The sequence below is a fragment of the Colius striatus genome, chromosome 10 (genome assembly GCF_028858725.1).
Source record: "Colius striatus isolate bColStr4 chromosome 10, bColStr4.1.hap1, whole genome shotgun sequence".
Lineage (NCBI taxonomy): Eukaryota > Metazoa > Chordata > Aves > Coliiformes > Coliidae > Colius > Colius striatus.
Window position 1 is genome coordinate 19,674,328 of NC_084768.1, and position 23,561 is coordinate 19,697,888.

The window sequence follows — 23,561 nt, forward strand, 5'->3', positions numbered from 1 at the left end:
ATAGTTTCAATTTTCTACCTGAATGTCATTAAAGCAATGTGTAAGTATTCAGAAACAGAGCACAGGATTGATTGTGCTTCCTAGATTTAATTTCTAAGCTACAGAAGTCCCTGATTTCTTGGCTGAAATTTTTACTCTAAATGCATCTAAACACTTATCTTCGGAAGAAAAACTTTCAGTAGCCTCCTATGACTTATCTCATTAGCATCACACAGTTGAGAAGTTGTAGGCAAGCTGACAGAAATGAGTGGAAGTAGACTGAAGGCAGATCAGCTGGTCAAATGGCACAGAAAAGAAAAACAGACCAGTAAGTAACATTGTTTAGTCCAGAAACCATTTTCTGCATGGCACATGCCCATTTATAAGTTGACCTTTGCCCAATGTGTTTGCAGCTATTTCAAACAGATTGTAATCAAGTCTAATTAACAATTGCACACCACTTAAAAGCTTTTAAACAGAAATAAAGCCAGGTAAGTGAAGAACTGAAGAAATTAAGTGCCAGTGAAAGTAGAAGAGGCTTCCCTGTAAAGTGTTAAAAAAAAGAAACAAAAAACCAGTTAGTACCCTACCGTACCAAGAAACGAGAGAAGGCTTTTCTCATCTTCTGTGCTGCTATCCAGCCATTCGGCCACATCACCAGGAGAAAGAAGACTCATTCTCCAGCCAAAAAACTTTTCCATACAGAAAACAATAAGTGAGTGAAGCAGGGTAGGAAGGGTGGGGAGGAGCTGATGGTCTTGGGATTCCAGTACTCCGGTTATCGTCTACACTGACACCATGAAAGTGTGATCTTGTCCTGTTCTCTCAACCCTACATCTGACAGCTAGAACCAACACAGCAGGCATGGGTGCGAGCAGTTAAGTGGGATCTGCACTTGTTGTCCCTTTGTGTCAGGTTTTAGTCCAAGCAGGAACAGAAAGAAGGCAAAAAAGAGGAGCGGGGGAAAACGAGGTTTTTAAATCCAAAAGAGGTAGCAGGTTATGACAGAATCAGTTTAAGTAAAAAGAAGGAACAGGTCTCAGTGCTGAAGAAGCTCAAATAAGTCAGCACTCAGCTCATCAGCTAATTGGAATATACCCCTGTCATTCCTTATAGTGTTGGCTTTGTTCCTAGGCTCAGGTATTTATGCTTTATGCTGGAAGAAAAAACAGCAAGCTTAGAGGTAATTTAAATACCCTCCTCAGCACTGAAGAGCCTGCATTCCCCTGTTTACAAGCCTCTTCCTGCTCCAGCTATTATAACAGCATCCCAGCTTTTCTTACAATGAATTTGTTCATGCAATGGCAGGTTGATCAATCTGTGAATAGGAAGCTCCCACCCCTCCCTCTCCCCTCCTCCTGCATGGCGGCAGCATTGATCGGCAATAATGGAATCTTTCTGACTGCCAACAGCAGCATTAGGGAGAGGGGAACTGCTCCTCTTCATCAGCGCCAAGCTGCAGTCACAGCCCCGCTGGGCTTCAGCCTCGACTGCAACAGGGCAAATAAGAAAGAGGTAAGGAGACAGCAGCATTCTTGGGGGTTCAGGAGTAGTCATCAGTGCTAATGGAAGGTTATTTATTTAACAGAAGAAAAAAAGAAGAAAAGATAAATGGGAAATAATTCCGCTCTGTCTAGACAGCGAGCTTGCTCCACACAGCTCTGCAATGAAGACTTGTCATTGTGACTTTATGAAGGGTCACATTTAATTGTCCGGGATTTATAGCATATGATTTATTCTACACAAAAGAGCATTTTACAGGTTTACACATGCACGAGCAGAAACGAATCCCGGTAAGTGAGGGACTCCTGGGCCCCACAAATCAAAATTGCCTTTGTCCTCAGGGGATGGAGCTGATGCTCTGATCAAACTGCACGCTTTAAAGAGACAGCAGCCTTTTGTTCACCATTTTCTGAACCTGTCTTTATTTTAAATAATTCATACACTTGCCAATCCCTATTGCAAACCAGGACACTTGCTGACCACTGACTAAAACCCAAGCCAAAACAGTAACAAGGAAAAGCCATCAGATCAGCAAAGTGAAGAATTAGACACCAACCAACAAATGAAGAAAAAAAGGGCTATCAAGTCCCAGCAGGGAAGAAAATTCCAATTACTAAGACAAACTATAGCAAGTACTGTTCTTGCAGGACAGATATTTTCATAAAACACCTGCCAAGCAGGGCAGATGCTATACACAACTCACAATTAATGAGGGAACACGGGACAGACAGTTCAGGAGTGAGGTACCACAGCAGCTTGGAAGACTTAGCTGAGCAGTCACTGTTCACATTGAAAAAGTACATGCCTCCACCTCCAGCATGAACAGAGGGATAAAAACCCACAAACATTTCCTACATAATATAAAATCCATTGACAGAAAGACATCAGGTATATTTGTCACGTATACAAAAAATAGCTGGTTGGGTTTTTTTTTTAACAAAATGATCTTTTCCAGCAAATTTTAATCTATGTGTGGGAGGATTGCATTTTGTCCAACTTCTACAAGTAGAATCTTCTCTTTAAGACTGTGGAAGCTGATGATGTAAATCTACTTGCAATAAAAATGGAATGGAAAATAATCAGAAAAAGGATCGGATAGCTCTTCTAGCTCTGTGCTCAATATCAAACAAAAATTTCACCTCCTTCCTTTTAGTTTTCTGTGAAACAAATACTGTGCCCACAACCACCTGACTGTCTTTTCACTGAAAACTGGTTTTATTTGCAATGTTAACTGCCAACTCCATAAATAATAGGTTCTAGAGAAAACAAAGTTAAGAGTATTGATTTCCCATGAATGCTTACCAATTCTGCATCCTTTCTAGGAGTACAGATTGTGCACAAATCTTGTTTTCCTCCTTAGAGCTGCCTCATATTGTATCGTAATTTAGCTTTATTCATCCCTTTTTCAGTGTTTTATAATGTTCATGATAACAGGGGAAGTATATTAAATATCAAATATGAATCTGGCTTATTTGCATATGTTAAAATATGGGAATATTAAATCTTTATTAACAACAGAGGCAGAATTGGCAAAGACCTCAGTGAGGATGATGGCACTAGAAACTGAAAAAGGCATTAGTTTTTCACATGCAGACCTCTTCTGTGCATTAACATTCCTGGGGAAACAAACAGAGAGGGGGGAAGAACTGCATAAATACTTCCCTGCTATTTATCTCCTTTTTGTGTGGTTTAACGGGTCGCCATATCATAAAAGAAGCCTGTCTGCAATGGACTATCAGAAGGTGGAGATACACATCAGAACAAAAACATGAATTGAAAAGTCCTTGTAAGAAAGCAAGTCACAAACACACCCTCCACTAGAAATCCATTAAGTTTAAAGCAATAGATAGATGTAGAAGAATTACTGACATTTAGAAACACCAAATCCATCAAATGTGAAAGCAGGAATAATGATCACACTCATCTAACCCCGACTGGAAACAGCTTTAGAGCATCATCCAGTGACTCTCATCATTCATTGTGTTATTTCTAGATGAACAAAGGCACATTTTCAAAAAAAAAAAAAAAGGACATCTGATTGTAAACAGACACTGCAAAGACATGAAGAGCCAGTCTGCTCCCTTGGTAAGGTATTCCAACAGTTAACTCCAGTTGTGCTTAGCAATTTGCTCCTTAGTTCCAAGAATTAATTTACCTAACCTTGACATTTGTACGCTTTGATACTCTCCATTATCAAAATGGAATCAGAAACATCCTCCCTGTTTACATCCTCTAAATACCTAGTTGTAAACAATCACTTCAAAAATATCTCAGAACTCCTCTGTAGCATTGATTCTCTTTTTAAAATCTTTTTGCTCAGCAAGAAAACCAGAGACAAAACTTGCTCCATGACCGCAGGGGGGATGTGGTACTGATCCCACACTAAAGCTTGCCACAGGCAGAAGAAACGTTGTGAATAGCTTCTGAAATTTTCTTTCTCCATCTTAATGCATGTCTTGTGCTCTAGAGCTTACCAAAAGCTTTCAGTAAGTCTTGTCCACATTTTCCAGGACAGACAGTTTCTGAGATAAGCTACAAGTAAGCATGACAGGAATATTCAAAACATGACTAACTTGTTTTCATGCTGTGAGATCTACCCAGACTGGAAAAATAGTTTGTTGAACCAATGCAAATATAGATAGAAATTGCTCTATCAACTGACTGGAGCTGAAGTATGCAAAGTGTGAAAATAACCTGTGCTGGAAAGATACAGACAGGTAGGAGAGATCGGCAAAGTAGCAATAAAACCTCTCACACCCCAGGAGTAAGCAGCAGCTAATCTCTGCCTTGAGAGATGCTGTTTTCCAAAAGCAGTACCAGTAGCTGTACAGAAGAGAAGGTGAAAACGTGATAAAATCCCTTCAAAGTATTGTTCATCTCTCTCACTCCTGAGTTCCAAAAGATTGAAAATTAAACCAAGCCCTCATGTTTTGGAAGTTCTTATATAAACAAATCATTTAAAACTTGTATACATTCCCAACTGGTAATTCTTTGCATTACCAACAGTGAGTGAGCTTCTGCTCCTTTCTGTAGTTGTCAGAAAAGTCACCCTCCTCATTTTGAAACCTATGAAGCTAAGCAGCTTTGCCATCCTGTGGATTTAAAAATTAGCATTCTTGATAAGTGAAACTACACAGAAGCATGAGTGCTCAGATTTTTCTACAGGAATTTTAGTAAATGATAATTCATAATATATGCAAATAATAGAGCACAGATGCCTTCTGATACAGATGCTTTGTAAGCACAAAGTCATGGTAGCATTATAAATCATAATGTATTAATGTTCTCTGCATGAGGCACTTACAAGAAGAGGAAAAATGGATCTTACTTGCACTGGGGACAAACCTCTGACGGACTGATTGATGGCTATTGCTATAGTCAGTAGATGATGTCCTCACAGCAATACACATTAGACATTGCATATCCAAGTCATTCTTATTAAAATGTTTTACAGTTAATTTAGGAGTGAATAAAGACAGGATATTTGTGCTCTTGAAAAATGAAATGCTCCCTTCAGAAAAGGGGCAGAATGGGTAGAAGGAACATTTTTTTTCCCCCCCACAAAAAGCAGGCAGGCAGAGACATATAGAATAGCTTGCTGAGGCTGCAGCACAAGTTAATCCACAAGAAACAATAAACACCCACTCCTCTGACTCCTGGATCAATGTCATACGTATCAGATAAAACCACTCACCTCTACACCTGTCCATTAGGACATAGGCTAGCCGAGTCATTTTGCCCCAGAAAAAATGCAAAGCAGTAATAACTTTCCAATCCTATTCAATGCCACAGCACGGAACAAGTAAGCTACCTTGTAAATAAGTTTCCTAGACATCTAAAAACGTCAATTCTATATGCAAAAGGCTCCATTTCCTGCATTAAATCATTTTAAATGTCTATCTATAATGAAAGCCGTTTTTCCTGGAGCAGCGGTATTACAATGGAACAGCCTTCTAACCACACCATAATCTAGTTCAAGAGCATTCAGATGCACAAGGCCGAGTAACTCATTGTGTATTATGGAATCCTGGTGGAAGGATTCACAGTTATTTTGTGACACACTTTTTGGCTTAAGCTACATAAGTAAAACCCGTGTGTAACATCGTGACACAATCCTAGGAACAAACTATGAGCTGCAGAATAGAATAATTCTGTTGCAATGTAAATCAATAGCAGATTTACGTCAGATGAGAAGGTGAAGCCCTGTTGGAGCATGGTAAAGTACACAAAGCCCTCTTTATCAGTTAAAAAAAAATGATGGACACTCAGGTCTCTCTTTAAGCCAGTCCATCCTGTTGTGGAAAGTGAAACCATGCTGATGAAGTACCAGCCCACACACAGACATCATTGGCTAGCATTTTATCCTTTCAGATTGCTTAATGAAGTGATTTTAGCACAGTCAGTGATCTTTAGCACTCACTCTCAACAGCTCTCATCCAGCTGAAGATGACAACCTCTACATGCCACAGCACTGATGCAATATTATCTTTAACCAGGGTAATAGCTTCCTCTGCTTTCCTGAGCAAACACTGCTGTCCTTCCAATGCCAGCTGAGATGAGAGACGTTAACCTAGCGGTTACACAGGAGGGAGGCAGAGCAAAGAATTTCCTAAATAACAATTGTTGGAGCAGTGAGGAATCCAGGGGCTGTGCCTGCTGACAGCCTGCAAAGATAAATAGGGACAGAAAGGCTCAAAATGAAGGTGAGAGAAACAACAAACCTTGAAGTTCTCTAGTATATAATAGTACAGGCATGAGCTCTCTTGTACAAGGGACATTTTAAATAATGCCAGAAAGCTATTTCAACACTTAGTTTTGACAGGGCATTGGAGACAAATAGGTCAACTCAAATGAAAAATTAAACTAAACCCGAGGTTGCCTGCATACTGCTCTTCTGTGCTCACTGAGTCTCTCTAGCAAAACCATCCAGTCTCTTTGCTGAGGATTCGTACCTCACCTGTACTGAAACCAAGTAGCAGGTCCCTACCACAAACACTTCCAAAAATGGGTAAATATCTAAGCCTATTTGTGGTCCTCAGGCAAAAATTCACTTAAATCAGTTTACTCGGACACAAAGCAAAGAAGTTGGCTTATGCTTCCCTTGCAATATAAAAATACATCTGTCTATATGAACCTAATCAATGCTTCAAAGTCTGTTCCATAACAGCAAATTGTGTCTTTAGAGATCTCTCATTATATTGTGTTTCGTTGGTGCATATGAACTATTTTGAGTGCACACAGTATCTTAAAATCACAGCCATGCTTTCCAGGATAAAGAAAAAAGGCTGTCAGATGCCTATGAAGGTATTTGCTAAGGAGCTGAATTTTAATCTACTTTTAAAAGATGTCTTCAATTTTTCCATAATATTTTCCTCCTGAACGTTGTAACACAATATAAACAAGGTAGCTTTTCTCAGAAGGGTATCTGCCTCAGTTCCCTCTTTAGATCCCAGTATTGTGTTTGCCTGACAAAACTGATGCCAGACTGCAATGCTGTAAGGGCTGGAGATGAATCCTTCAAGCTGCTGACAGTATTGGCCCACAAAATAAAAGCTTTTCTGAGTCTAAGACTATACACCTCTATACTTTATTTCCTCCAGGATGTACTAATAAAGAGATGCTTGAGGAGAGCACAAAAAGTGGAATGAAACTATCAGCTGAAGATCAACAGTGAGACATATACTTGCATCCAGATCACAAGAATGTCCAGCATTGTATAAGAAACTTGGCTCTATCCAGAGGCCAAGGTGGTAAGTACAGAACGAACCATCATGTTGCTCACGTACAGCAATAAAGATGCAATCTTAAATTATCTTTAAAAAAAATACTATAATTGAAGAATAATCACATTACTGTGATTTTGGTTCATGGGCATGTCAACCCCAAGTAAACCAGTTCCAAAAATCAGAAGAACTATCAATATGAAAGTTTCACTGTTATAGGTCAAACCATCCTGTTATTGTCCACTTTCCAGAGAGAAACACTTCGCCAGTGTCTCAAAACAGTTACCTAACCAGAAGCAGTAAGAGCTCTGACACCAGCATTTCTGCAGGAGAGAACGGTTAGATTTTCATCACTTCACTGAGGAAGCAACCAATGGGCTTTTTCTTTCATCATTTCCACACCAAATTAATTACACTTTTCTGTTCAGTCCAACTTCAGGTGTTCTGAGCGTAGCGAAAGGATTTGGTCAAGTTCTGCTGCTGGCAGTAGGGTAGTTTGTAAGTATCTATTAATGACTACTCTAAAAACATTTAAGCTAATTTAATTCCAAATTAGGGCTAAGACATTATTTACAGAGTTATCCACTCTGGAGTGCCTTTCCAAACTGTGAGCCATATGCCTCATGTAAACAGACATCTTGTACTCAAGTATGAATGCACCCAGCTATATCTTTAACAAGCAGTATATAAAGACTTCTTAATTTCTGATGCTTATATTCATGCAATGACTTTTTTTCCCAAGAATGTCTTCACAGAGAATACTTTCTATATTCTTTCCCACCACCCAAAATCAAGTCTCATGCACTTCAATGTAAAAAAGGATTTCTGAGCTCACATCTTTACTAGAAATAGTTAGTTCTAAAGTTATTTGGCATTAGAAACGTTCCTTTAATGTTAAGATTCAAAGAAAAAATTAAGCCCCAAGAGGTGCAAAACCTTCAAGAATGGATGAGGAACATGAAAAAGATCAACATCCAGGGTCTGATCCCCTGTCCACTGAGCCCAGTTATATCACCTGCTTCACAGATCTGAAGATCCAGCTCAGAAACCCAAGGGTTTCTTCCATCTTTTAAAGTAGTATGAAAGAAGAACAGGGAGTGATTTTTTGACCTTTAATGGTGCTAGGACTGAAATTGCCAGTGTCTGAAGGAGATATCAGCATCATACTGTTTATCTGAACAAGAACTTCCAAGAAATGCAAACTTTAAAGTACAGCTTAAACATGACCAAAGTTAACAAGAACAAACACTATTTTTGTACAGCTACTAGAAAGAAAATAGCAAAAAACCAAAACCCCCAGAGCACTGTTTCCTTCCTTCTATTCCCCAGACCCATATCACCTAGTAGTAGTCCTACAAATATCAACTTTGCCAAGCAAAGAAGCTTTGCTGGCTGTACTTCCAAGTCTCCTAGGTATTAAAAAGAAAATAAAGTAACTGCCAAAAAACCCCATTGCAGGCAGGCAGTAAGCTGAAGTATCTGCTCCTCCCTGCCCTGTGTCTAAAGGCAGAAGTCTTGCTTAAGCAGTTCAGGTACAGCACCACCGCTATTTTAAAGATTATCTCAAAGACCCTTCAGAATTTATCTGTTCTAAATCACTATAAAGGGGCTTTATTAGAAAGAATAGACAGGGAGACACTTAACATCTGATGGAATTATCAGAAATTATACTGGAACACGATGGAAAAAGTATCTTTAAATAATTCTTCTCAGTGCTTGTAATGGACAGGGACAGGTAGAGTACAAAGGGTTGGGAATCTGACAGGTTATTGCTGCCTTTGAGACCTCAACTGCTTGATCCTTTGCCATTCAAGATGCTGATGGGCCATGAATGGTCAGGAAGAGAAAACAGGCAGGCAGGTTTTTGGGGAATGGGGATGCCTGGCACTAAGCTATCCTCCAAGATGCTACTGGGACAGCAAAGCACTTCCCCATGAATGCTGTGGTCAGGCATGGAGAAGGAAAACAATTGCTCTTGCTCAACCTGCAGGCCATGTAGTTTGCACAACATGTGTCTTCACAAGTGCTGAATTTTGCCCCAAGTCAGAAAAAAAAGCAAGTGAAAATAATTGATTAAGGCAGTTTTGTTGGAACGCTACCATCTTTCATTTTAGTCTCTACTTCTGCTTTCTGACCTACAATTTTCCCTTGGGTAGGGAACGAACCAGAGCAGGGAAACAGCCAGGAATGATTTTTGTTATTTAGAGGAAGTTATTGTGATGACACCTCCAGCAAGCAAATAAACAACGTAACTCAGTGAGGGCTGGGGTTTAGCTGGTGGTTGGTTTGCTGGCCGTTTTTTTTTGCTTTCTCTGACTAGATATGATCACATAGATAAAAAAACCCCTTTAGTTTTGAGAAAAACAGTTTCAGATAGGGGAGAACTAAACGTCTTAGCCTGCAGCATTCTGGTGTCATCATAATGTATAAGACCCACACAGATGGCTTAAAAGCATTTTGGGAAGCAACTCAACATGATCAATATGTGATATTCCACTGACCATATGACTTCTTAAGCATCCGGCCAGATCATGCAGAAATTGCCACACCATCCCATCAAATTATTTACCCTCTTTCCTACAAGGTAACAGCTTTATGTAGCACTCCCACAACGAGTTCAACTTGCTTGTTTTCAGCACAAACTAAATACCAGCAATTCTTGCAGGGCAGGGTTGAAGGTGCTGTGCCAACAGGGAGCTTTACTCCACCCTGAGGTCACTGCTTGCTCCCTTTATATGTCAAGTAACCGCAGCCTTGCCGACATCATCAGGTGGGAGTTGAACACTCCTTGATCAGCAAAGAGAAAAAAAGAGGAAAAAAAACCCTAATTCAAAACAACCTGTACCTCTAACACCAGGTAATGAGACAGAAAACCACCACCACCAAACTCTGAAGTGTCTAATATGCATGCAGCTTGCACTTACCAGGTAAGCAGAAGAAAAGCAGGAGCATTTTGGAAAGTGAGTGGTTATGACCAGCAATAAGATTTCCTACCTCTGCCTATGAATCATGTGGTCTCCTTCCTTCTTACTACTCAAGTTCCACCTGTGTTTATAGGAATACTGTAATATATCAAAATAAGGCAACTGCCAAAGCCCAAGGCCTTCCCAAACATTACAGATGAGTACAAGAAAGGCAGTACATGGAAGGTTTTTCTAATCTGTTTCCAAATTAGGGATCAAATTTAATAGTGAAGCAAGGAAACACAGCAAGAGATGAGTTTAGGGAGTTTTTACAAGGACATACCATGTCCTCTATCTTGTGGACAAGGGCTCAATTTCTGACTGATGCAATATCTTAAAGATTCTTCTTGGACACTGGTGAGGGTTCCCCTTGACAATACAGCTGACATTTCAAAGTGACTTTAGGACATACAAGGACTGGACTTTAAGAGAATAAATGTTGTGAAAGCTGATATTGGATTAATGCTCTATTTTGTACATTTTGCATTTTTTCTGTAGCCATCACCCATGGAATCAAGCAAACATAGGGAAGATTACAACCTGTAATCTACAAAAAGGACTAGGCCTTCTCAGTTTAAGTGCAACAGAGCTTGAAAATCCGACTTAAGCCTACTCCAAAAATGATCAAAACAACCATTAAAATCAATTTTTCCTTATAACATAATTCAATCTCCTCTTTTCTAAGCCAGACTTGCATTTCTGAATGCTTGTGGTTGGTGCCACTTTTGAAGGTTGCCCAGAGGCCTACTCTAAGCAAACACATTGGTGGAGCTGTTTCACTTCTCTGGCAGGCATCCACATCACAACATTGCCCTCCTAAGGTCTCTGCTGAGCATGCTGCAGGTGCAAGGGAAGAAAAACGCAGTGTTGTGTGTCATCACAGTAGATCCTCTGCCTGCCTAAGGAGCAGCACTGTTCAGCTGTGGAAGGGAACTGTATACAGACTCGCCACAGCTATTCGTAGCTGCCATCATCTGCTCAGATAACCAGCAATTACATAGTTCCACAATCCAATATTTTGCAGTTACTTTTACCACAACATTTTTGGCACCATTTCCCACTAAATCTTTTAACTTATAAAGTCTGTTGACCATTTACCATGTGGAGATAGGTGATATTTTAGAAACTGTAAATACTGACTGTAGTTGCATCATTTGCTTGCTGACTACTTCTGCAGATATTCTTCTCTTTTACTAGAGGCAGTCACCCATATATGTCAAAAATTAAATGGAAGTGGATCATTAGGTCTCCCTTCTGCCATTGGCCCAGTTTCAAATATCACCATTATAAGCTCTCTTAAAAAACATTTGTGCTGTCTGATGTCAATTAGCCAAGAAATCTAGATAAAAGGAAATATTCCCTTTGTGGAGAATTAAAGCTTTGAAAAGGTACATATCTCTACAGGCTGGAAAAATGAATCTGTCTCTTGATGCTAACAAGCCATTTGCAAATGCCATTCATATCCTGTCTTTTGCTGCATCACAGAATTCTCTGACTTCAAATATTGTATAGCTGGTGCAACACTCGCTCCAAGATACCAGAAAATGGCAAGAAGCAGGTCTAGCCTCATTATACCAGAGTGCCCTTGCCTCCTGCTTATATAAAAATGAAGCTGATTTGTTCCCAGGAGCTTTAGAGAGCCATGACAGATCTTTCTGACAGAAGTCACCTCAAGTATTCATTACAATCACATTGTTTTTCCCCTCTCCACAGATTTTCTAGAGAGAAAGTGTGAGAGCACCACAGAATGTGAGATAAAGCTGGGCACAACGTGAAGAATTTGCAGGACTGGAAATTGCTGCTCAGGTCTGCCTTCCAGAAATCCCCAGTATTGTATATTTAATTCACTACCCTATTAACATGTTAATCGTATGAAAGAGCCCCAAAAGAGACAGGAAATTCTAAATGGTACCTCCTGGTAACCACCCTAAAATCACCTAAATGAAACTTGGAAGATGTTGAGATTGTGTTGCCTTGAGCCCTTCTGATTAGTTTGCCAAAAGTTTGCGTGTTTTTGAAAGAAACACGTTTGTCCAAAAAAAGCTAAGGCAGAAGGTTTTCATTTTCTGATCATGTCATTCAAAAGCAGCTGCATAACCATCTCATTGGTTAAGGCTAACAAAAACAGTCTCTCCAAGTTAGCAAATTAGTATTCTCCCTGCTTTATAGATGAGGAGGAAAATGACTAAGGAGGACTTCATAATCAGTATCTATTAAAGGATGTTTCCAAGGTAGAAAAAAAATTAACTGGGAGATTCCATTCCCAGTTTCCTTAGCATTCACTGCTTTCCTAGCTACTGAAAAATGTTTAACTATACCAAAAGGCATGACATTTAAATGCTTTCCAGCTTGCTATCATGTAACAATATATTTTAAGACAAAAGCTGCTAGAAAAGCAAACAGCATTACTAAGGCAGTGCCCTTCACATTGAAAGGAAAACAAATCCTCTTGTTTTTATGAGCAACCTGTAGGATTCCCTGAACTGCTTTGATTTACCATCACTTGCTGGTGGACAGGAAGCAAGGTTGGCAATATCATATGCTGAAAATATCATGCAATGCCAGCCACATCTAAACACTGAAAAATATGTCCACAGTGTGCCCTTGAAGAATGATGTGTGGCCTTATCCAGAAATCCAATGTCATATAAAAATGTACTGAGTTATTTTAGGTAAGTAAAGGCTTTCAAGGAGAGGGAGAAAAGTAAACCTAATGATTTAAGTAGCAATAAATTACATTTTTAACTTTGAAAGCCGTTATAAAAACATGTTTCTCATCTTTGTGTCCACATAATGTTTGAACACTAACATGTAATTTCTGTAGCAGTGAGCAGAAAAGTACCAATAATCCACTTTTCCATTCATCACATTAAACCTGTGTAAATATATCTTTAAAATCTGTGTATAAAACTGACATAATGGAAAAAAGGAGTTGATATATACATGCAAAACCTTTCAAGTTTCTAATTGCTTTAAGTCCAGTCCTTTAAATCTCCAGCAAAACTGCCTTCTACTCGATTCCGCCTCACTGGAAATACTGCAGCAATACAGTCCCCTATTTGCATGGATGGTGTCAGAAGGGATCTCTCTCACCTGTGTACTGCATTCTGCGGTAATCCTAAATACCTCTACCATGGTCCTGCCACCATGCCAACCAGAAAGTCAGTGAAGCCTCTGCGCACTCCTCTCCCGCGCTCGCTCTCCTCTGCCTCAGCCGGTTTGGAATGCAGAAAAGCCAGAGCCAAAGCCCGTCAAGCCCAAGCCTCTCTTTTCAGCTCCTTGGCTTGAGTTGAACAATAGCCGCCCTTCCGTCGCTCGCCTTCCCTCGCAGGGTATGGGATACACGCTGTCCTCTCTGCAAGCAGCGACATAATCTACCCAGGATGGGCAGACACTTCATTTTTCCTGTCCCAGGGGAGGGTTGGGGAGCTGAGAGACGGCGCAAGCATTCAGGGTGGGGTGGAAGGGGGTGTGGGCAGGAGGAGACTCCTGTCAAGCAAAAACACATCTGATGCTGAGAAAATTCAGGGATTTCAAGCAGCTGACTCCAAGTCTAAAATCAGCTACAGGGAAACTTAAGAGGCTGATATCACCACATACACTGTCCCAACTGTAAGAAGCCAGTCAAGACGAAAATGTAGCTTTGTCAGCTGAACAAGATACGTCTGAGTGTGTCTGACAAAACTGAACTTTATGTGAAGACATTTCTCCCCTTCAAATGTTTCTACAGCCTTGGAAACACTCAGTACCAAAAAAGCCCTGGAGAGTCACTTAAACAAACAATTAATCCCCCCCCCCCGCCTTTGTTTCCTGCACTGCCTTTTTTTTTTCCTTTTAAATTTAATCTAAGATCTATGGCTTAGAAAGTGAAATGGTGAAGTCTGATACCAAAAGCCTTTTCCTAGCTCTGTTCTCTTTTATTTTAGAAGTGCTGAGAGCTGAACTTCCATGTAGAGCATTGCTCTGAAGTAAAAAGACAAAAGCTGCTCTTTAAGGCAGAGAAGCAAAAACCTACGCAGTTTGGTTACTGCCACCATCATAATGTCCCTTATACATTATAGTGTCCCTGCTGAGAACAGTGTGTCAAGTTGGATCAGTTTAAAAGTCCACGGTTTGATTCTCAGCAGATCCCACCTGCCAGTCAGGGACCAGAGCAGACAAGCACACACACAGAGGAATGCAAAGTTGTTCAGCCTGTTGTTAAACAGGCTAAAATTGCTCGTGAAGAGCCAGGAGGCTGCATGCTCTCTCCTTCCTTTGGCAGTTAATGATGGGGGTGGGCGGGAGGGGGCTGAACATACGTATTTTACTGTAATTTTGTCACTTCTTTACAACACAATATTATCCTCTCATTCACTTTTTTTCCCTACTACTGCTACCCAATTCCTTTTTCTTCTCACTGAACTACTCATGATGAGCTTCTGGACCTTCTCTGCAGCAGCAACCTCTCACACCCTCACAGTGTTTCCCCTGGAAGAAACAGAAGCTTTGGTCATCCTACCTCCTGCCAATGTTCATGTGACAAACCTGCTTGAGAAGTACAGCATAGCCCTTGGGAAAGAAACTTGTTGAATGCATGTTTAAACAATACTGATTGAAAAATAAATAGTAGAAAATTGTAATTGCTCCCTCGCCCTCTAAAACCAATCACTAAACTACACTCCCGGGATCTTGCACCAAGATTAGCACTGGAACAGAACAGCAGCTCAAAAAAACACCTCCCTGCCCCCCTCCAAAAAACACCCCAACCCTTTCACAAATAGCAATATAACAAAATACGTATTCCCTCTAAAAGACAAATTGGTTTGACCTGCTGCTTAAGAAAGGCCTAATTACCGGAAATGGCAGGACAAAATGGTCTCATGATCTCAGTTGAGCCAGATTCTGCAAAACAGCAGTAACGGCTTTGAAGCGATTGCAATCTCCTCCCTCTCGCCACCCCTGCTCTGCAAAAACCCCTCCAACACTATGGTAATTACATACAACATTTCATTCCAGAGCACTGTGCTGACTACATTTGCAGCACCACAGAAAAGCATCTCTCTGAAGGGTGGAGCAACATCAGACAATTCATGGATACCACAGGGCATGATAGAAAAAAGATGGAAAAAATAAGGACTGTGATGTTAAAAGTTGGTCTGTACATCTCTTCAAAGAGTTCTAATGCTTTCATGGGCAATTCCTGGCTTTTTTCCTTCTTTTTTTTTTTTGTAAATAGAAAAAAAGAAAATTGTCTGATTCCATTTCTGGGTTTTGTTTTCATGTTTTGCCTTTTTATTTCACATGATTTAGGAATCCCCTCATTTCAAATGAGGTTCAAATAGAAGGGTTAAAAATTTAGATCCAGCTCTGAAACAAGATTACAATCTGCCTATTTTTTCCAAAGAAGCCATTTTTAGTGATGTGGGAAGGTTCAGTCCTGGTGTCTCTTCTTGTCAACCCTGAAACTTGCTGTACGGACCTCTAAAACAGCTTTCGGAAACACTGAAGGAGTTCTCCACTTCAAGCAATTATACCTGCTCCAGACTTAGGAAGAGACAATGAATTAGGAAGACATTAAAAAATAATTAAAAATCAAGGGGGAGAGAAAAAAGTCAAACCATGCAAATACTTTGAAGTATTTTACCCAGTTTCAGGAATTTGAAGCACAGTTTGCAAGCTTTAGGAATAAAAGATGTTTCCAAAAGACACTGACACTGAATAAAGATTGAGAAAAAAAATCCAGCTAACATTACCAACTTTTTGACTTTTGTTCAAATAACCCATCTTCTGACAAAAGCAAGGTTCTATTTCTCACTAAAAAAAGGCCTGTTGAATTGGAAGAACATTCTCAGTATCTCAGGAAAACATCAGTGCAATGAATTAACTAAGTTTCTGGCCAGCTCCACTGCCTCTGTTCAAACCAGGCACTTTTACAGCTTCTGACTCGGGGGGTGGTGGCTGAAGAAACCTATTAGCAGAGCAAAAGCACTAGAGCAGAATAGATAAAATCACTGAGAGTTGGACATTTTTTTTTTAAAGTGAATTTTAAATGAAAATTCATTTCTTTTGGTATAAATCATTTACAATTAAAGGCAAGATGTCAACTTAAGGAAGGTCTATCTTCCTATGATCTTTCTGAACTACTTCAAATTAGAAATACATTTGGGAACACTCAGCTTGCAGAAGATTGTTAAAATGCCAAATTATGCAGGGAGAGAAGCATTTTAATAAACATCATCTTTATATAGCCAGCATATTCCAGATTAATTTACCTAAAAAAACCCAGCTGGGGTTTCCCAAATGAAGTTTCCATTACTTAGTCTGATGCAAAGGACTCAGCAATTAATTTAAAAATTAAGAAACATCATTAGGTTTTCTAACATCTTTTAGTACTGATAATCTGAATAATTTTATATTATTGTAGTATGTGCTGAGTATAGTGTCTTATCAGGAAAAAAGTACAGGATTCAGCTCATACACCTGTATTAATCATGTTACTACTGAGAGCAGGAGGGAGAAGTGACACGATGTGAGGATGGCATTTCAATAAGGATCCCATTTTCCCCTCAAATATCCATATCAACGGCAGCACAGAGGAAAGTGGCACTTCTCCTATATGCCCACGTATCCAGAAACACCACACTACCCCACAACTGCCTCAGCAGTACCCTCGGGGTGCTGGCAGCAAGGCACTGGCAGCTGATGGCTCTTGGTGAGGAGAAGTCAAACCTTCCCCACGCTGGTTCGAGTCAGGGCCAACAGATCTGAGAGAGAGGGGCTGGGAATGAAGGTGTGAAGTTGAAAAAATGGGTAAGGGAAGATGTCACTTGAAGTTTTGTTCCTGTGAACTTCTTTTAATTGGCACTGAATTGAATTATTTTTCTCCAAGTCAAGTCTGGTTTGCCCATGACAGTGATTGGTTTGCCTGTCATTCTCTTGACCCATGAGGTTATCCAACTTATTTTCTCCCCATCCTGTTGAGGAAGGGAGTCAGAGTGGCTGGGTAGGCAGCCAGCAACTGGCCAACGTCAACCCACCACCACATGTTTTATCAGGAGCAGGACCAAAATTCAGAGTTTGTGAAATCCAACAAAAAACATTCCTTAAATCCTTCTTGCTTGTTCCTGGCTGGGATGGTTAACACTGTTCTGTCTAATTCTCGCTGTCAAAGCAAGTCTGAGCACTAATCCCACAACGATCAAAAGCAACTCTCTTCTGGAGGGAGCCTTTTCCCACCCTTTAGATCAGCAATCCCCTACACCACCCTTTGGTAAGGAGGTTATGACTGCACAACACTGTTGTGCAAATTTGTGATAGTAAAGTTGGTGACCACTGCTGTAGGCTTTCCTGATACCACTTCCATCCATACATGCCACATGACAGTGGGAAATGACCACGGGTGAGGAACAAGTGCGATGATTGGTGTTTTCACTAGTTAGATTCTCACTTAAGCTACAACCAACTTACTGAACAAACAGGTTTCTAGCAAAGGAAATATTTGCAGTTCCATCTGAGATAAAGAAATAGCAGAAAACTCCTCTAATTCTTCACTGGGTAATGCACAAGATAAAACAGTCTCAAACACACATCAAGAATTATTAGCTTGTAGACAAAAGCACTTTACAGGACACCAAGTTGAATCTTAATGGACACTAATCACTGCTAGAACATATAGTTCTCTCCATCTCTAAGGCTTCTTTTGGGAATCGGGGATTTGCTTGCGACACAGAGGTGCCTGTTAGAAGAGTTTTTGATGAACTCCAGCAGAGTTCAATAGCCCATTTTTCCTCTGTGGCTTTATTATTTCTCTTTTAAGTAAATTATAGCTCTGCCGTGCTGCTGAAAAAAAATTTTGTCTGTTTTGCAGATAAAAATCATGGTTATAATTCTCTCCTCCCCTTGTGCTATGAAAGAGTGATCACTTACAAACCCGGTAGTGGGTTAGCAAAATATCCAGTATATGCTTGAATAAGTCTAATTTAATACCTGAGCCACCTATCTCATATATTACAAATCTTTTCATTTATGCATTGATTAAAAGCAGTTCACCCACAGGAGGTGCGTCACTGCCCCAGTGAAGTGTAAATATCACAAGATGGCACGGGAAACACCAAAAACTTCACTTCTTGTATTTATTTTTTAAAAGCTCTACTTGTCTATTTCCCAGAGGTATTGTGGAGATTAATTAGCACATGTTCATAGATTATTTTGAAGATGTAAGGATATTATCATGTGATGGAAAGTAAATCTGAGGTCTTGCATTGAAAAATCCAATATATAATTGACAATGGACTTAATGCCCCATTATAGCTTTCTTAGTAAATTCTGCCATCTTCAACCAGAATTAATTTTAGGTAAGAAAATCCCCCCAAACTTTGCATCCTGGGGCAGCAATCATAGAATGGCAGGGGTTGGAAGGGACCTTTAGAGATCATCTAGTCCAACTCCCCTGCAGAAGCAGGGTCACCTAGATCAGGTCGCATAGGAACAAGCCCAGGTGGGTCTTGAAGACCTCCAAGGAAGGAGCCTCCACACCCTCCCTGGGCAGCCTGTGCCAGGGCTCCCTCACCCTCACGGTGAAATAGTTTTTTCTTATGTTTAAGTGGAACTTTTTGTGTTCCAGCTTCATCCCATTACCCCTTGTCCTGTTACTATCTACTATAGAAAAGAGGGATGTCCCAACCTCCTGACACCCACCCTTTAGATATTTATAAATGTTAATAAGATGGCAATAAGTTCTTCAGAACTTTTTCTGCAGATGTATGAAAGTCTTTCACTGAATACCTTCAGAGGCATTTCAGCACAAACAGCTCAGATGTACAGATGGAAACCTGCCAAAGGCCACAACAACAACACGTAATGCCAAGTAGAAATTCAGGAATTCACAGGTTTTCAGTAGTCTAAAGATAAGATATGGGGCAGCATAATAGTACAATACCAGTCAACCCTCCTTGTGCATATTTGCTTGTTATGAGGATGTCCAACATACCATGACATGGAAAAAGTACATTGAGGAAAGAAGAAGGTATGAGAGAAAAAAAGAATTATTCAAATTTCCTAGAAACAACAGAAAACAAAGGGGGGGGCGGGGGGGGGGAAGGTAGAAATGGCAGTCTCAAGCGTCATTAAAATAAAATGTAATGGTTTAACTACTCTGCTTGTGCACTTATTTAAAACAGATATATTTCTTAAAAGTTCCTGGAAGGATCACAGAATCTCAAGGGTTGGAAGGGACCTTGAAAGATGTAGTCCAACCCTCTTGCCAGAGCAGGAGCACAGGAACTTGTCCAGGTATGTTTTGAATATTCCCAGAGAAGAAGACTCCACAATCCATCTGGGCAGCCTGTTCCAGTGCTCCCTCACCCTCAACAGTGAAGAAATTCTTCCTTGTATTTCCTTGGAACCTCTTGTGTTCTAGCTTATACCAACTGCCCCTTGTCATATCATTGGCCATCTCTGAGAACAGCCTGGCTCCATCCTCCTGACACCCACCCTTTATGTATTTGTCAACATTAATGAGGTCACCCCTCAGTCTCCTCCAAGTTAAAGAGCCCCAGCTCCCTCAGCCTTTGAATGGGTCATCCAGAAGGGCTCCATGTTTTTCCCACTGTTTGTAATTGATTTGTCCATCAAATATTGTGTGTATATTTTTCTTGGTTTGAAGTTTCAACTCTAAAAAGATTACAGAAACAAATGAATGCTACAGAAGTGGATGAACTTGTAACACAATGTATGCATGGCTAGCATGAGATAAGGAACTTAAGGCCGTGCCTAGAACAGAAAAATGTGCAACCCTAGTAAAATAGTTTTCAAAAGCAAGGCATGGGCCCTAACTGCAACACACAAAGACATACCAGAAGTAGTTCAAGCACTAGTAGCTGTATGAATGTGAGAGTACAGACTTCAGCGGTAACAGAAGTGGACAGTAACACAAGCTCTTCTGAAAACCTTGCACAGCCCTTGTTCAAATCTCTGCTGTCTTGGCTGCACTCTTACTGTAAGTGCACTGGCTAGATCAAAGCTAATGCAGAGAACAGCTTCATGTTACATCCAAGCCACAATAACTCCAAGCTGCTACTAGAGGGGAGTGCAAAAGTGGAAACAACTTGGCTCTCATACTGTCCTTAAGCACCATGCTCCCACTGTCTCCTTTGTGTTGGAGCCACCACATGGCTGCAGGGCTCTTTGGAACACCTACCAGATCAGATTCAAAGCTAACCCATCGACACAACACCTATGCAAACATGATTGCTCCGTGTGAAGTCTAATCAATTCCTCTGGCAAGCTGGTACCAAGAAGGGTGGCCAAGCAGGGAGACAAGAGTGTGCACATCCCTGCTCAGTGGAGAGAATGCATTTAATTTCTTACAAACCTCTAACTAGATGCACTTAATCCAATTTCATAAGTATTTGCATCGCCAAGTATCAATTTATTCTAAAGCAATAAACTGATCAACAACTAATTCTGTAACTAATGCTGAAGTCTGAACGAGACTTAATTACAGCAACATTTTAAAATTTAGTTCAACAGTTCAAATTAACTCTAGACAAGACTCAAGATAAGGAAATTCAGGCTGTAAGACAGAAGGTTAATTCTCCATTAAGTGTTAAGCCGGTTGTTACTGAAGGAAAAAAGGCAAGTATGCATGGTTGGGTGAAGTGTAATTACTTTTTGCCACAAGATCAAATAACTACAAAAGAAAAGCTACAAAATTCAACAATCCACAGTAAGTTCATGCATGATTTAAGGTAGATTTCTCTAAAGAGTTTTGTAAATAACTTTTTATTGTCGTTGAGAAACCTAAGGAAAACGATGGCTTTCTTCATAATAAATTGAGGTTTGGTTAGAATACAGTCAACAAAGCTGCCTCAAATAGTCCAAGAGCTACCAGTTCTTAGCAACTACCACATTGCACAATGTGCTCTACTTCCAAAATATTCTTTATGCTCACATAACAAAATTTTGAAGTCTCTAAGGCAATTTTTTGTGTGTGCTGGAAGTAGAGGGCAGGGGTGTAACAATACATTTCAAGGGGGGAAAAAATCCTTAACAAATTATGTGTCAATACTAGGAAGTTAAGACTATGTATTTGTACCCTGGTTAATCTCAGCTCTAAAAAGCTTTAAGATCTAAACAGATAAAGTTTTCTTCATAATGAAACTTGGCTTTTAGCACAGATGATCTGTGTCCAAGGAAATTATATTTCAGCAGCATTCAGAACAAACCAAAATCCTTTGGCTTTGCTTGTGTTACAGAAGTAGAAAAAGATAGCAGCTTGGCAATTTTCTGTATACAAATAACTCCAATTGCCCAGGGGGAATGTCATGGAGATCCAGGCATCCTGTTTGTTACATCTAGCCTCCCTGGAGTCAATTTTAATTTCAAGCAGAGTTGTCTAAATTCTTCATCCTTCCAAGGCAAGCAAATTGCACTGTACATAGTCCAAATTTCAGATTACTTCAGGGCTTTTCTCAAAGTTTCTTAACCTCTCTTGTGGATGCAGAAGATAGGAGGACACTTTTCACACAGTAGGTGTTTGCCTGTGTAGTCCGTTGGCTCTTTAATGAAACCCAAAAGTAGCTGTATTTCACAGGAGAGTTTTAAAAACACAACTCAGTTTGCATATATTTGCATTTTGGGGCAGAACATGTAAACAATGCTATGTAAAAACAGGTAAAGTTTGAGAATTTCAGTTACAATTCCTCCTAATCATACCCCACAGTCACAGCACTAGGAGATAGTGACCTACCGTACTAGAAGTGAAACTGGCAAAGCATGAAGTCTTTGGCAAACCCTCATTTGCACTACTACCTGAGCCAAAGGCTCCAGATCGCAGCTCACAAAAGACTCCCATGCACGGGCTCTGGCAACACTGTTGGGTCAGGGCTGAAATGCAGTGAAGAACAGAGCGTGCAGCTGAACACACACAGTACCTGCCTGCAGTCAAACACACAGAGCCACTTATTTGGCCACCACTGAGCAGCATCAAGCCACATAAGTGCAGAACTGGTGCATTCTGTAGTGATCTCATTTACTTTGTCAGCTGTTGGGGACCTTTCAATTCAGGTTTTTGCTAATAAGCACTTATAGGTTGAAAATGAAAAAAAAAAAACAAAAACAAGTAACTCTCAAACCACTCACTGAGGGCTTCTGAATTAAACAAGAAAAGCAATGGTCACAAATGCATCTGATCCTTGAGACTACTGGGTCTGCAAAGAGAAGGATGTGAATCTCTCTCATATGTATATTGTGCGTGTGTACACAAACAGGCTCATGCAAGCCCAAATCAGGCAAACCCAAAGAGCTGCAAACAAGTAAAGTCAGCACATCTGAAATCTATCTTCCTGCCAGAGATACTGCTACACAACACACCCTTCAATTTGAGGGCTAAACCCAAAGCCCTATCCTGCATCTCTGCCATGCATAATAGTTGACGGGAGACGGATATTTTTGCAGATAGCAACATGGTGAAAAAGCAGACAGTGCTACTGGGAAAATTTTTTTCATTGAGACACATCATAAATCCCTAAGGCTGAGATAAAGGGAACTGTAAACCACATTTTTTCAATCTTGCTTTCTAACAGACACTCTTTGGAGGCAAAGTTAAGTGGTGGAAGGTGAAGAGACAGCCTTCTTTTCAGCACATGGTTTTGTTGGAAGTTTTAGGATGTGTGTTATTCCAAAATCCGGTATATTTCCTAAGTAAATCTTTACTGAATATATAAAGATTGGTGCATTGCAGATTCTTGTCACTGACCAGGTTACAATCTCTCTTCCAAAACAAACTGTCTCCCTCTCCCCCCCCCCATCCCCTCTAAAAGTAGTAACCCTTTTCAGGTATTCATCATAAAGCTTAGAGCATAAGGATCATATTTGGTCATAACAAAGTACTCATTCCAAGCGGAATATAAATAAAAGCAAAGGTTGCAAGCAACCTTGTCTCAGAAACAGCAGTTATTGAAATAACCCTTTTTAGTAAATCTCTGTTCTCTCCTGCTAAGTTTTTACCTGAAGGAAGAGCACGGGCTGAGTATTTCCTTGGTGCAATCATTCCCATGTAGGAGGGCTCAGCAGAGGCTTGCAGGAACTGTTGTAAGAGGTACATACCAGGCAGCAATGAAACCAGACGTCACTTAACTAATCTTCTGTTGCTCACCCTATTTTCAAGCCTCTGGACACAACCTTTTAAAACAGTACGGAGGCAGGATTTCTGCACAGCTAACTGGTCACCTGATAGCAATGCAGTACAGATCTGGCACCAAAACAGATTGATGCTTCATTTTCTATCATCTCTTTCCTTGTTTGTGTGACCAGAAAATTTTATCAATTCCATGACATTTTTGCTGAAGAAATGAGCTTGAGGAAATGCAGAAGGAGTGGTCATCGAGAGGAGAATCTATCAACTATGTAAC

General features: G+C 40.2%; 1 protein-coding gene across 11 annotated transcripts in view; it reads right to left on the bottom strand.

Moving 5' to 3' along the window:
• The window catches only part of RASAL2 (RAS protein activator like 2), a 187,673-nt gene that overhangs the window by 65,504 nt on the left and 98,608 nt on the right, over positions 1-23,561 (bottom strand). Inside the window, exon 1 of one of the 11 annotated variants that reach the window (XM_062004138.1) lies at positions 23,158-23,264. The exons of 9 other annotated variants lie outside the window; for them this stretch is intronic. In XM_062004138.1, the coding sequence (XP_061860122.1) occupies positions 23,158-23,254 (97 nt within the window). In that variant the 5' untranslated portion in view covers positions 23,255-23,264. Of the gene's footprint in view, positions 1-13,260; positions 13,536-23,157; positions 23,265-23,561 lie in introns of those variants that run through there. One more of the 11 variants, XM_062004139.1, reaches the window with a different exon arrangement.